Source organism: Parambassis ranga, chromosome 20, assembly GCF_900634625.1.
Source record: "Parambassis ranga chromosome 20, fParRan2.1, whole genome shotgun sequence".
Classification (NCBI taxonomy): domain Eukaryota; kingdom Metazoa; phylum Chordata; class Actinopteri; family Ambassidae; genus Parambassis; species Parambassis ranga.
The window spans coordinates 597,503-609,598 of record NC_041040.1 but is presented as its reverse complement, the minus strand read 5'-3'; the positions used below and the strand labels follow the sequence as shown (position 1 = coordinate 609,598).

Sequence of the window (12,096 nt, the reverse complement as noted above, 5' to 3'; positions counted from 1 at the left end):
TCTCATTTTGGAAGTTGATAGTACAAACCAGGACATGCTTGAGGAAAACATGCTCGACTGTCAAACTGAGCCCCACCACAGGAACCTCCTGGTAGAGCCTCCCTCAAAATATCCCTCTGCCGGAACAAGGACCCAAGACCGCATGTCACACTGCAGGCACTCCATGCGGTCCATGGGGACATGATGCAGTCCACTAGATAAAAAGAGAGTGAAAAGATGTTAAGAAATATGCAGAGTTTTGATACATCACCATTTCTGAGATACACATCTAACTTACCACAATCTTTTTCATCTGATCCATCCACACAGTCTTTCTGCAGGTCACACCTGCGATCCAGGTGAACACACTCACCGCTGCGACAAGAGAACTGCTTGGGAGAGCAGGGGCTGGGCATTAAGGGGGTTGGTGGAACCACTGCTGGCCTGGCTGTTGTGCCTGAAGAGACACAATAATAAAGTAACAAATTTTAGAAGATATAAAAATCATCAACTTAAAAAAACCACTCATTTTAAATGTCATCAGGGCAGATAAAACTGTAAGATATTTCGATTTTCTATCTTCGGCGTATCACATGATTGATGCGTACCACAGCGCTCCTCATCTGACCCATCCAAGCAGTCCTGTTTTCCATCACACACTTGAGCTGACTCCACACAACCGAATGACCTGCACGCAAACTGACCCTCCACACAAAGCACTCTGGGTAGGCCCTCATCGCGGGGGCTTGTGATAAGAGGGGCTGAAATTTAACAACACAGTGGTTACATTCTGTTTATTTGTTTATCTGTCTGAAGAGAGGCACTAAGAGAGCTAACAAAAAGTTTCATACCACTTGTGGTTTGAAGACCAGGTTTACCAGGACGGAGTGATGTGGTGAGATGCAGTCCAGGTTGACCTGTTGTGACCCCAGGGTAGACGGATGGACTGGTTGTTGACAAACCTGAATTTTTCAACAACCAGACATGGGCAACATTTTTACAGCAAAGACACAAGATGTAAAAATGAGATATAATCAATAGCTGATAAAACTTACCAGAACTTGGAGTTGCCAAACCAGGAATGCCACCATGGGACCCAGTAGTTTGAAGGCCTGGGGCACCTGTTGTACCAGCACTATGGAATCCTGGTCTCCCTGTGGAGCTGGTGTGCTTCTGCAGTCCTGGCAATCCTGTGGTTGGAGCTGTGCCTGAAAAGGATGATGAGAAATTCATAAGAAGACAGACAGACATGAAAAACAAGCATATCCTCTATTCTCTATGTATCTAACAGATACAAGATTCTTACCACAGCTGATCTCATCAGAATGGTCCTTGCAGTCTGGTTTGCCATCACAAAGCACAGATACAGAGATGCACTCTTCACTGTGCTGGCATGAAAACTGTCCTGGCTGACAGCGCTGCACAGTCACTTTCCCACCCCCAGAGGGAGATGTAGTCACACTGCTGGGGGTCACCAACTCATCTGCACAAGCAAAGGAAAAATGTGTGTCCTGATGTGAAGCATGTTGTACAGCTCTACACTTAACACACAGTTGTATAGGAGTTGCATAATTATAGTTAAATTCTTCACCTCCACTGCAGCCGAGGATCTCCACACGCAGGTAAAAGGTGTGCCTGAATTCTACAGGGATGATGCGCAAATAGCGAGCTCTGACTAACCGACCAAGCCACCGAGTGACAGGGGTTCTACCCACCATCCGTACCTCAAACACCTTCACAACAAACAAGAAGATATTGCCATATAAAAAAATATATAAAACTTTCACTGTAAAAAATGGATAATGTTGCAAATACCTTAGCAGGACCACCAGGCTTCCCATTCTCAGTATAATCTGTGAAAAGGCTGCTGTGTAGTGCAAATGCCAGTTGATATTTGGTGAGGTAACCCCACATGCGTTCACTGCCCTGTGTCACCACCCCTGATACCCATGTGGGCTCCAGGAAATCCACCTGAAAGTATGGCTGTGGATCTGTAGGCAAGGGGCTCCAGCCAGGCTCCATAACCTGACTGCAGAGAGCACAGAAAAGGACATTAGGCCTCATTCACACACACCGTGCATGCATATATACATAATGTTGACAGCCTCGATGTTGCGGTCCAGCTTCCACCTTGGACAAAATTGTTTCATTTTTCTGTGGTTGTAAAGTTGCTTTTTGGCACTATCGCTTCTAACAATCCTGGAAATTTACTACTGAAACGGCAGGTCTGTGTGAATGAAACGTTCATACAACACAAAACTTCTGCATATACGCCCACGCTCATCTCTGTGTGGACGGGGGCTACTTGTCTAAGCTTCATTAAATGGAGAAATGTGGCTGTGACAGTATGCTAATCACGAATTGTGAGCATGAACCCATCAATGTAGAATAATTCTGATTCATATACACACACAAGAGTGGCGAGATCAAAATTGGACGGTGCGCAGGTTTCATGAGTCCCACCACAATTTTGCGTACACACTTATTTTGTGTGCAAGGTAAGAATATTTCCATGCACGTATTGGTGAATGAGGCAATTGTCATTTTCTTTTTTGAGAGAGGACACAGAGGAGAGCAGATGCAGAACGGAGACACAAATATCAGTTTCAGATTTCGAAACCATAAAAAACTGCATCACTCACATATTAGGCACAATGTTTAGTCGTCCAGCATCAGCAGGGTTGTTCTCACGATGTGAGGATGAGGTCAGCTGACCATAACGGATTCTGCCATACTCCAGTCCAAGTGCAGAGGAACAGATGCCTGCAAAACATCACAGTGTGTATTATCATTCAGCCACTTCAGAAAGCTCAAGAGTCATTTAACACTCACCACGATGACCCGGGCCACCATCCTGTAAAGGCATTAGAAAGAAAAGTAATCAAAATAACATTTAAAATGCATAAACATCAGTTACACCAAAATAAAGACACTACAGGAATGTCAAAATGTCCTTACTGTTGGTGTTACTGCAGGATGAGTGACAGCAGCCATAGATGGAGTCCTCAGAGGGACAGGTGTGGGTGTGTACGGCCTATAGATCAGTACACAACAATGATAAACACAATGATGCCACAAATTGTAGGTAATACAATAAATATGGTTTTCAATATGATTACTACGGTAAAATGATCGCCCTGCACCTGTCTGACTGCGTGGTAATGTTTTCATGGGGATGGCATCCAGTTTCATCCTCTCCTCCGGGACAGTGGGGAACACCATCACAACGCTTTCCCACATCAATGCAGCCCCCTGGTGGAGGGCAAGAGAACTTGCCAGCAGGGCAGCTGCGTGGACTGGTGGCAGTGGTGGAGGGCTGAGTACCTGCATGTGTGAAGTAATTCAACTTTTATTAACAACTGAAAGGGTCAAATGGATAAGAAGAGCCTGCTTAGAGTGTGTCAGGTGGGATGTCGCACCACAGTTCATCTCATCCGATCTGTCCCCGCAGTCATTGACACCATCGCAGACAACTCCCAGAGGACCTGCTGGCACACAGCGACCATTTTCGCAATGAAACTCTTTTTCTCTGCAGCCCCCTACTGGTGAGACGGGTGAGGGAGGGGTAGGGGAAGTTAACCACTGATAACCTGGAGAAGAAAGCAGAGAGCATTAAAGAAACAGGTGTGTACAAATGCATGTAACACCAACAATGTGGAATTAAAACATCTACCAACCATTACCACAGCCCATTATTTCAAGTCGAAGATAGATGCCATTCTGGAAGTCATGGGGCAACAAGCGGACAAACTGAGCCGACACCATCCTGTCCAGTCTGCTCTCCGTCACCCCTCGATCATCATGGTTACCAAGAAAAACCTGGACAGACAGTGACGATATATCCATTTTAATATTTAACAATAAGCCTTCAATATATATCAAAGTTGCATGGACTTCGTTTGCTGTTGGACCTTGGCTCTGGGCCGGGCGTCAGTGACAAGCTCTTTGTATGTATACCACTGTTTACCATCCCGGCTGAACTGGAGATAAAAGCTGGACACAAATGTGCCAAACACACCACCACCCTGAGTCAACACACCTAGAAAAAGTAGCATACATTTTTATAGAGATACAGCCATACCTGCATGTACACACCATTTTAAACCAGCATACTTACCAGTGACATTATATGGTTTTAACAGGTCTACTTGTAGGTACGGGCTTTGTACATTGCCATTGTGTCCCTCAGGTCTGCGTTGTGGCAGGTCCTTATAGTCCTCTGGTTCTGGACTCCAGCCCTGCAAATGAATGTTTTGTCCATGTTGTTGGCTATGTCTTCAACATACTCAATATGACAATGTTATCATGCTTACAGTTGCATTAAGTTTTGTATTATCTTTGCCTGGTCACATCTTTGTCACTTCAAGTCATTTTTGCAGATGGTAAAATGTACCTGAGATTTTTTTACATGTAGTACTTCCATCCCTGACAGCTACTTATGCAGGAGGATAGAAAGTCCAAACCAAAACTAAAATATCAACCTGCTGGTGATATTACAAAAACCTACTGCCAGGTCTGGTGTACCTGGAGATCTCTATGGGGGTCCCATCCATGGAGACGAGCTGCCTCAGGGGGGTGACCAGCCTGCTGTGACGAGGCACTGAAACTGGAGGCTGGAAGAGACTGCACACCCAGGGGAGACCAACACTCATCTAAACAGAAAAATTACAAAATATACACAAAGCTCAGAGTCATAATTAAAGATGCAAAAAAACTCAAATGCCCTACTTATGAATGTAATATTGTTCGTGTAAAAAGACACTAGCCTCCAGGAGGAATTGGGTAGGTGGGAACCAGAGGTGTGATGCCCTCTCCTGGCTTGGTGGTCACAGTGACAGGACTAATTGTCACGAGTAAGGCGTCATTTTCTTCTAATGGTGTGGTAGAAAAAAAAAGAGTGAGTTTCATATGATTTTATCAGTTGCAGTACAGTACTGTAAACAGTTTACATGGCTAAAAGCAAATCTTACAACAAAACCATTCATTGCTTTTGGCTGTACGTCATCTGACATTACTACCATCACTCAGTAGGAACATTAGTAACCATGGAGGGTAATAACAAAAGAGTTATCCTCATTTTACCTTGGCAATAACAACAGCTGTCTCCTTCTCCGGGCACCAGAGTTTGGCCCTGTACAAAGAAAGAGCATCTACATCTGAAAGAGTTGCCACTCTACATAGTTATGTATGGAAAAGCAAATGAAGAGACAACGCAGAGGTGTGGGTTATGATAAGGAAAGCGTCAACTTGGCTTGTTTACATGAGATAAGACAGAAACATAAATGCATTTAAGCACAAAACATCTAGACAAACCAGAATCCCTCAAACAGCATTTAAACACAAGTCAGTTTATCTAACTGTGAATTCAATGGAAATAATGATAGCGTTCCATTCAGTCAGTAAACCTTCATGTTACTGTCAGAGGGAATGAGTCTGCAAGGATTAATGACGCCACTCCACACACAAACACACACTTCTACCCTTCTTACCTGAGGGCATCCGGTGACAGCATATGGACAGTAAGGAGAACACTGCACAGTAAGGTTGGGAAGACAGTGGCATAACTGGCATTGCTCCGAGCGCCATCTGTCTCCCACTGCATGAGACTGACCCTGATACTCGCACTCATCACAGGGGTCTGTCTGACACCTGTAGGCACACACACCGACATGGAAAAAACATGCCTCACAGATGGAATACACTACTCATAAGTGCAAAGTGTTTGGTACAAGGACAAAAATAATCATACTTTACTTGAATGGTCATCTCTGTAATCTCTTGTGATACAGCATTTTCAATACCACTCAGTATAGAGTGGTAGGTACAGACATCTAACCGTACAGCTACCTACCGGCGGGCTTTTCTATAAATTCCTCGACATGTTCTCCCGTCTCCATGTTTGGTAGGGTTATTTGGGCTGCGGAATGACCACTGCACACTCTGGACACCACAAGGCCCCAAACACTCTCCCCACTCAGACCATGATGACCAGCCACAGTGCACTATAGTGGAAGAAATATGACTCTATGTCAATGCACAAACTTGAAATCAGAAGAAGAGATCGTGTATTTATTCCACCCACCTGCACAATCTGGGTTGGGCTGACACCTCTGAGGCTGTCCTTTCTCACAAATACATATTTCACAGTCTAATTTTATCTGCTGGCCTGGCCAGTAACGCACACCCGCCACCTCACAGGCACACTCCTCTGGGAACACGCATTGTTGTGTATGGCTCATGACCTTTCCCTCTGGACACCAGCAGCCTGAAAACAGACACGTGTTTGAAAGAAAACAAATCACCTGACAATGTTTTGAAAGAATACATCTTCAGTGCTGGACTGACCTGAGAAACATGGTGCCAAAGGATCACAGGTTGTGCCACTACTGATATGGGCACACGACCCTGGGCAGGGAGCACAGCTGTGTCTCAATAGGCCTGCGGGACAGCTGACATTGGCACATCCATCATTAGGACATGGTTCTGAAGAGGGAATAAGACAAAGATGGACAGATGTCAATGTCATTGTTAAGTTTATTTATACAGCCATGGCCTACCAAAGTGCTTTACACTAAAATACATAAAAGAGAATAAAAAAACACCAATAGAGACCCAGCTTCATATCACATTGGATTACAGTCAGCTCTTACTGATTTCCATGGGGAGGTTAGATGGTCCATCAAGCTGGGAACAGTCCTTGCCTCCATACCGAGGAAGTATGCAGCCTCTGTGTCTGACCTGAACTCCACCACAACCACTGGAGCAGTTGGACCAGCTCACCCATGGCAGCCACTGGCCATCCACTGAGGAAAAGAAGAGCAATTAGACTCTAGTAACAAATACGCTGACTTTAAAATACACTCTTGCAGACGACATGAGAACTCTCGGTGCAAAAACAGTTACATAGTAAGTGTCGCATACCGGGACAGGTGGTGTTAAAACACTGCTGCTTCTGGACCTCCTGACCCTGACAGTGGCGCAGTGGGTCACCTGGAGGACAGGATCTCTCCCGACTCATAGTGCCTGTCCCACAGGAGGTGCTGCAGGGGCCCCAAGGGCCCCATGGGCTCCAAGTTCTACAGCCCTGCTCATCTGTGGGGCCTCCAAGTGGTACTAGTGAGGAGTCTGGGCAGTCAGCCACACCATTACACACCTAACGCCAACAGGGTGAAAATAGAAACATTACATCATTATTTTAAGTCACATGCTTGGCCAGTGGACAGTGCTTTCATCTAACAGTCTTGCAATGCATTAATGTAATGCATGTAGACGTACCATGTTAAAGGGGATACAAGTTCCATCCATACAGGCGAATTCAGAGCAGGATGTATTCCTCCTGCCAGGTGGGACTGGCGTGACAGTTTTATCTTTACAGAACAAAACATTACATATATAATTAGAGAATACAGAATTCATCACTGCCAATGTTCCTTCCGCTAGTTTTTAATCCATGAATTTATTAATTTTACCTGGTAAGTCACAGTGATATTACAACCTCTCTTTGTAGGGAGATAACCTATGCCCTCCTCTCTTCATTTTCCCTTTTACTGTTTACATTATTTTACTTCATCCTTTCACTCCTCACTTCTATTCTCACCTTCCTCTTCTCTTTATCTCATGAGAACTCACCACACACCAACTCATCTTCGCCACGTGGACAATCTGGGAAGCCATTGCAGACCTGTGACATGTTCACACAGGTGCGGTTGTCACATGGGAAGCTGCCAGGACAGGGGGGTATTTGAGTGGAGCCTAGAAAGCCCAGAAAAACTTCAGTGTCCATTACAAAGTCCAGGATTGCAGAACCTTTCTTCTCACATTAACTTACCGCAGTTGTCAATGCTCTCATCCGATGCATCCCTGCAGTGTGGAGTGCCGTCACAGAGCTGCTGGAAATTCACACACTGGTCTCCACTAAGGCAAGGCACCTGTCCAGGACCACATGGAGCAACACATTGCTGCTCATCACTGCCATCCATACAGTCAGTTTCCCCATCACAACGCCAAGCCTGAGGCACACACTGCCCACCAGTGGCACAGCTGAACTCATAGGACCTGCATGCTGGAGGAACAAAGGTTTCAAGCAAGGAACATTTTACCTTATCAAATGAAGAGGGGAGGAGATAATCACTACCTGAAGTTGGGGTGACAGGTGGAAGCGATGCTGTTATAATACCAGTGTTGCAGTTGGTAATATTTTCATCCTCTCTGCCTGGGCAGTCCATTATTCCATCACACAACTTAGCTGTGGTGACACATGTCCCATCACTACAGGCAAACTGGTCAGGAGCACATGTCACTGTCATATGAATCAGAAAAACTCTGTATTAGATTAATGCATATAACAGGGGATTCTGAATATCAAATCTAAATGCAAGTTCTGAAACTGCCAGGTGTCATTATTTGCACCTTTACTTGGACACACTGCCTCATCTGTTCCAGAGGGGCAGTCTCTGTGTCCATCACACACTCTGTCTCCAGGGACACACTGGTCCCCTGGGCACTGAAACTCTCCCGGTGCACACACACACCTAGAAAACAGTAGACAAGTACATGTGGATAAGTTCTTTTAGGAAAGGGCATAGAAATATCCTCAGCATAACTTAAACACACACCCCCTTTCATCACTGAGGTCCCCACAGTCATCGTGGCCATCACAGCGGTGGAGATAAAGAATACAACGTCCGCCTGCACACAGGAACTCCCCTGGATCACACACCACACCACAGTCTGGGACAACAAAAGCAGAGGTTAGAGGTTATTAGTGCACACCAACTGTGCACTAATAACAATGGTAGAGGTGATCTTTAAAGTGTTGACAAAAATCTACCATGATAGATTTGGCTTCATACATTTACCTCGCTCATCCGATCCATCAGCAAAGCCACAGTCCAGCCGTCCATCACATACACGGCTGGCTGGAAGACACTTTCCATTTGCACACTGAAACTCCCCAGGCGGGCAAGCGGGTAAAGGGGTGGCAGGTCCACAGAACTCCTCATCTGATTGGTCAGCACAGTCTGGATGGCCATCACAACGCAGAGCCAGGTTCAAACATGGTCCACTGCAGGGTTGAGGTCAATTCACTTAATTTACTTCAGGAATTTTTATTTTTATTTTTATAAAATGTGTGCATGGATATATAATAGAAAAGCTGTCCTGCAACAATTCACACAGAGCGGGAACTTTGTGTTAAAAGTTTAGATTCACCTCGGTGTGCTCATACAGCGGAACTGGTTTGGAGAGCAGGTGGATGGGCAGACCTCATCTGAACCGTCACCACAGTCGTCCTCGTTGTCACAGACCCACTGAGAGGGGATGCAACGCCCCCCAGAACAGGTAAACTCTGACTCCTGGCAAGGAGGAGAGGGAGGAGGGCATGCTACACCCTCGCACTGCCACAAACCATCCTCACAGGAGCTGGACACACAAAGGACACACACATGCTTTAATAGCTAGCTTCAGCAAATATATTATACTCTTTCAACATTTTTCATTTACTTTGACTAACCAATTCTGGCAGTGCTGAGTGATAGTTGTCCCAGGTGGAAACATGGAGCCCTCCCACTCACATGGACACAGGGTGGGAACGACACAGCTGTCACCTGTTAAAAAAAGTACACTGGGAATTCTTCTTCTGAGTCTTCTGTTTAAGCTGGACTACAAATAACTGTAAGGCTTATGAGCAACAGTGTGTACTGTCACATTTTGTCTTACCTTGTCGTACAGTGCCAGCAGGGCAGAAGCAACCCTCCACACAGGAGAGAGCATCACACTGGGAATGTGGACTCTGCCGAACACTGGGACAAGAAGGAGAGCAAGCGGGACCACAGGGATCGTAGACCAGGCCATTCTCACACTGCAGAGCTGCAGACAGAGACAACAAGCGTTACACGAAGACAGAAGTAAAAGGTGCTGGGCACATTTGCTACACATCACCTCTGTGAGTGTGGATCTGTGTGTCTGTAACATACGGCAGAGCTCCTGAGACCTCCAGCGGATGTAGACCCCACGTCGGTTGCACTCCTCAGCATAGGCTGCGATGGCTGTACAGAGACACTCACAGTCTCCACCCGAGTCACAGCTATTCACACAAACAACATATCAGTCAGGAGGTCAGTATATTTCACCTAGGAAAACTGTACTATACTGGACTATACTGTACTGAGAATTGATAGGGCAGTAAAACATTTAACCAAGAAGGTTTTATAATAATGTTGCGATACCTTAGGTTGATTAGTGCTGTCACTCACCCACAAGCATCAAAGACACACCAGTCATAATACTGCTGGAAGGGTACCTCATGGTGGCACACTGAAAAGAGTTCCTGAGTCAACACAGCACACCTTTTCCTGGCCCACGTTAGTCTGTGAGGGTTCAACTGAAAAGAGAAAGTAGAAGAACGTAATGTGGTTTCTTACATGACAACATGTGTGTGAAGCTTTATGTATCATACTGAACTTACAGAACAGGGGTCTCGGAGGTCCTGGTTTGTAACATCAGGACAGGAGGGGCTGACCTTCCAGGAGTTTCCGAATAACTCAGGTGTAGATTCCACGATTCCTTGCCGTGTTGTAAAGTCATTTTCTGTGTCCCCATCAAAGTTGCCACAAAGGCCACCGACCTGTCCCCGCAGGTGGGCTGCCAAACGCACGTACACACGCATACCTGGAAAAACAAAATTGGTCAAACAAATCAGAGTCTGAACATCTTATGAGACTGTCTGAGGCTAAAAGAGGTGATACGTGCGTCTTACCTCCATCCCATAGTAAAGTGACACCAAGTCGGGAGGAGAGGGAGACAAACAGGCCAGCTCTTTCCAAAGTCAGACCACTGCCACTGTAGGACTTTGGTAGTGTAACTGGCATCCCATTTACAGTCACAGCTTTGCCTAAACATCAGAGACAAGACAGCTGAGCAACTGTGTACTTTGAGCTTAAGCTCAACATGTGAAGCTTTGATCACACAAAATAACCTCTCAAATGTAATGTCCCTAAACACATTTTCTGGTGCTTATGAGCTCTCGTACCTCTCAGCAGATGTATGACAGTATTTCCCAAGTTGAGCGTGACTGACTTTGTACAGGTGACCCCAGTGCTTCCACATGGCACATTCTCTGCTGTGACGGTGAAAAGGCCGCTGGTCTCCCTTGCCAACACATACTGGCAGTCACCCAGGAAGGAGTAGCAGCGGCCGTCAAACGTCACATAATGAGGGTCACCGGTTGCCACACACACACCAGCACAGACAGACTGGCTGCAGTGCCAGCGGCGCTCCTTACACACACTGCAGGAAACAATGACGTATGGTTGAAATTACATAATGTTAAAGTGATATGGGTTCAATAAGTAAACTGTAATTTACCATGTGTTGCAGTCTTTAGTGATGGTGTCATTGCTGTAATAAAGTCGACCATTATGATGACATGGGCACTCATCGGGCAGGACACAGCGATCCCCCTGCAGCAGAGATGAGAACGGTCAAAAGCCAGCAGTATGTGCTCACTTCAAATGTGTCCCATCTGCTGCTTAAACTGCAACAACACCATGCAGGTTTAGGGTATAGCAATAAAACCTGGCATTAAAAAATAATAGTAAACAATCCACATCCCCCAACACAATGTCTACACTGTAGGGGAACAATTTTCTTCTTAAAGTACCCATAAAATTACTAATAATGTACCATTCTATCATGTGTTTCTTGTAAAAACAGTATTATGGAGAAGGAGGCCAACCCCAACTACCCCTCATTGGACAGGGCGCTCCCACCTCACACATCATATTTAACTCTGTCCTGACATTATATTTCATCCAGCTCTTTTATAAATACGTAATTTAATAATTGTTTATCTATGATCGTTGTTCAGCAGTTCACTGAAACTTAGGAAGCTTCTTGATCAATCATCCAACAGCTTGCTTGAAGTTTACATGAAGACAAAGACCATGTTTGAACGACGCTCATCAACGCTAGGTTAGCATAATTGTAGCTACTTTACTGTAAGAGACAGCTACACGGAGAACCACAAACAACATTTGTGTCCAATTCCTCAAAAACTATCCCCAACTTTGCAGCTAGCTTAATCAGCAATCCTTGATGAGCAACATTAAGCTAGCGCCA

The 12,096-nt window shown here is 45.4% G+C and overlaps 1 protein-coding gene across 1 annotated transcript in view; it reads right to left on the bottom strand.

Annotated features, from left to right (window-relative positions):
• Positions 1–12,096, bottom strand: part of sspo (SCO-spondin) — a 46,754-nt gene that overhangs the window by 26,960 nt on the left and 7,698 nt on the right. The window contains 32 exon segments of the mRNA XM_028433101.1: positions 29–193; positions 278–436; positions 591–743; positions 822–896; positions 1,035–1,248; positions 3,397–3,521; positions 3,657–3,798; positions 3,891–4,018; positions 4,097–4,210; positions 4,530–4,631; positions 4,746–4,850; positions 5,062–5,110; positions 5,469–5,628; positions 5,831–5,981; positions 6,062–6,244; positions 6,325–6,462; positions 6,630–6,782; positions 6,901–7,132; positions 7,255–7,346; positions 7,862–8,041; positions 8,114–8,278; positions 8,389–8,510; positions 8,595–8,709; positions 9,227–9,399; positions 9,491–9,584; positions 9,697–9,846; positions 9,954–10,063; positions 10,233–10,360; positions 10,445–10,647; positions 10,736–10,870; positions 11,009–11,265; positions 11,344–11,438. Coding sequence (XP_028288902.1) covers positions 29–193; positions 278–436; positions 591–743; positions 822–896; positions 1,035–1,248; positions 3,397–3,521; positions 3,657–3,798; positions 3,891–4,018; positions 4,097–4,210; positions 4,530–4,631; positions 4,746–4,850; positions 5,062–5,110; positions 5,469–5,628; positions 5,831–5,981; positions 6,062–6,244; positions 6,325–6,462; positions 6,630–6,782; positions 6,901–7,132; positions 7,255–7,346; positions 7,862–8,041; positions 8,114–8,278; positions 8,389–8,510; positions 8,595–8,709; positions 9,227–9,399; positions 9,491–9,584; positions 9,697–9,846; positions 9,954–10,063; positions 10,233–10,360; positions 10,445–10,647; positions 10,736–10,870; positions 11,009–11,265; positions 11,344–11,438 — 4,567 coding nt within the window.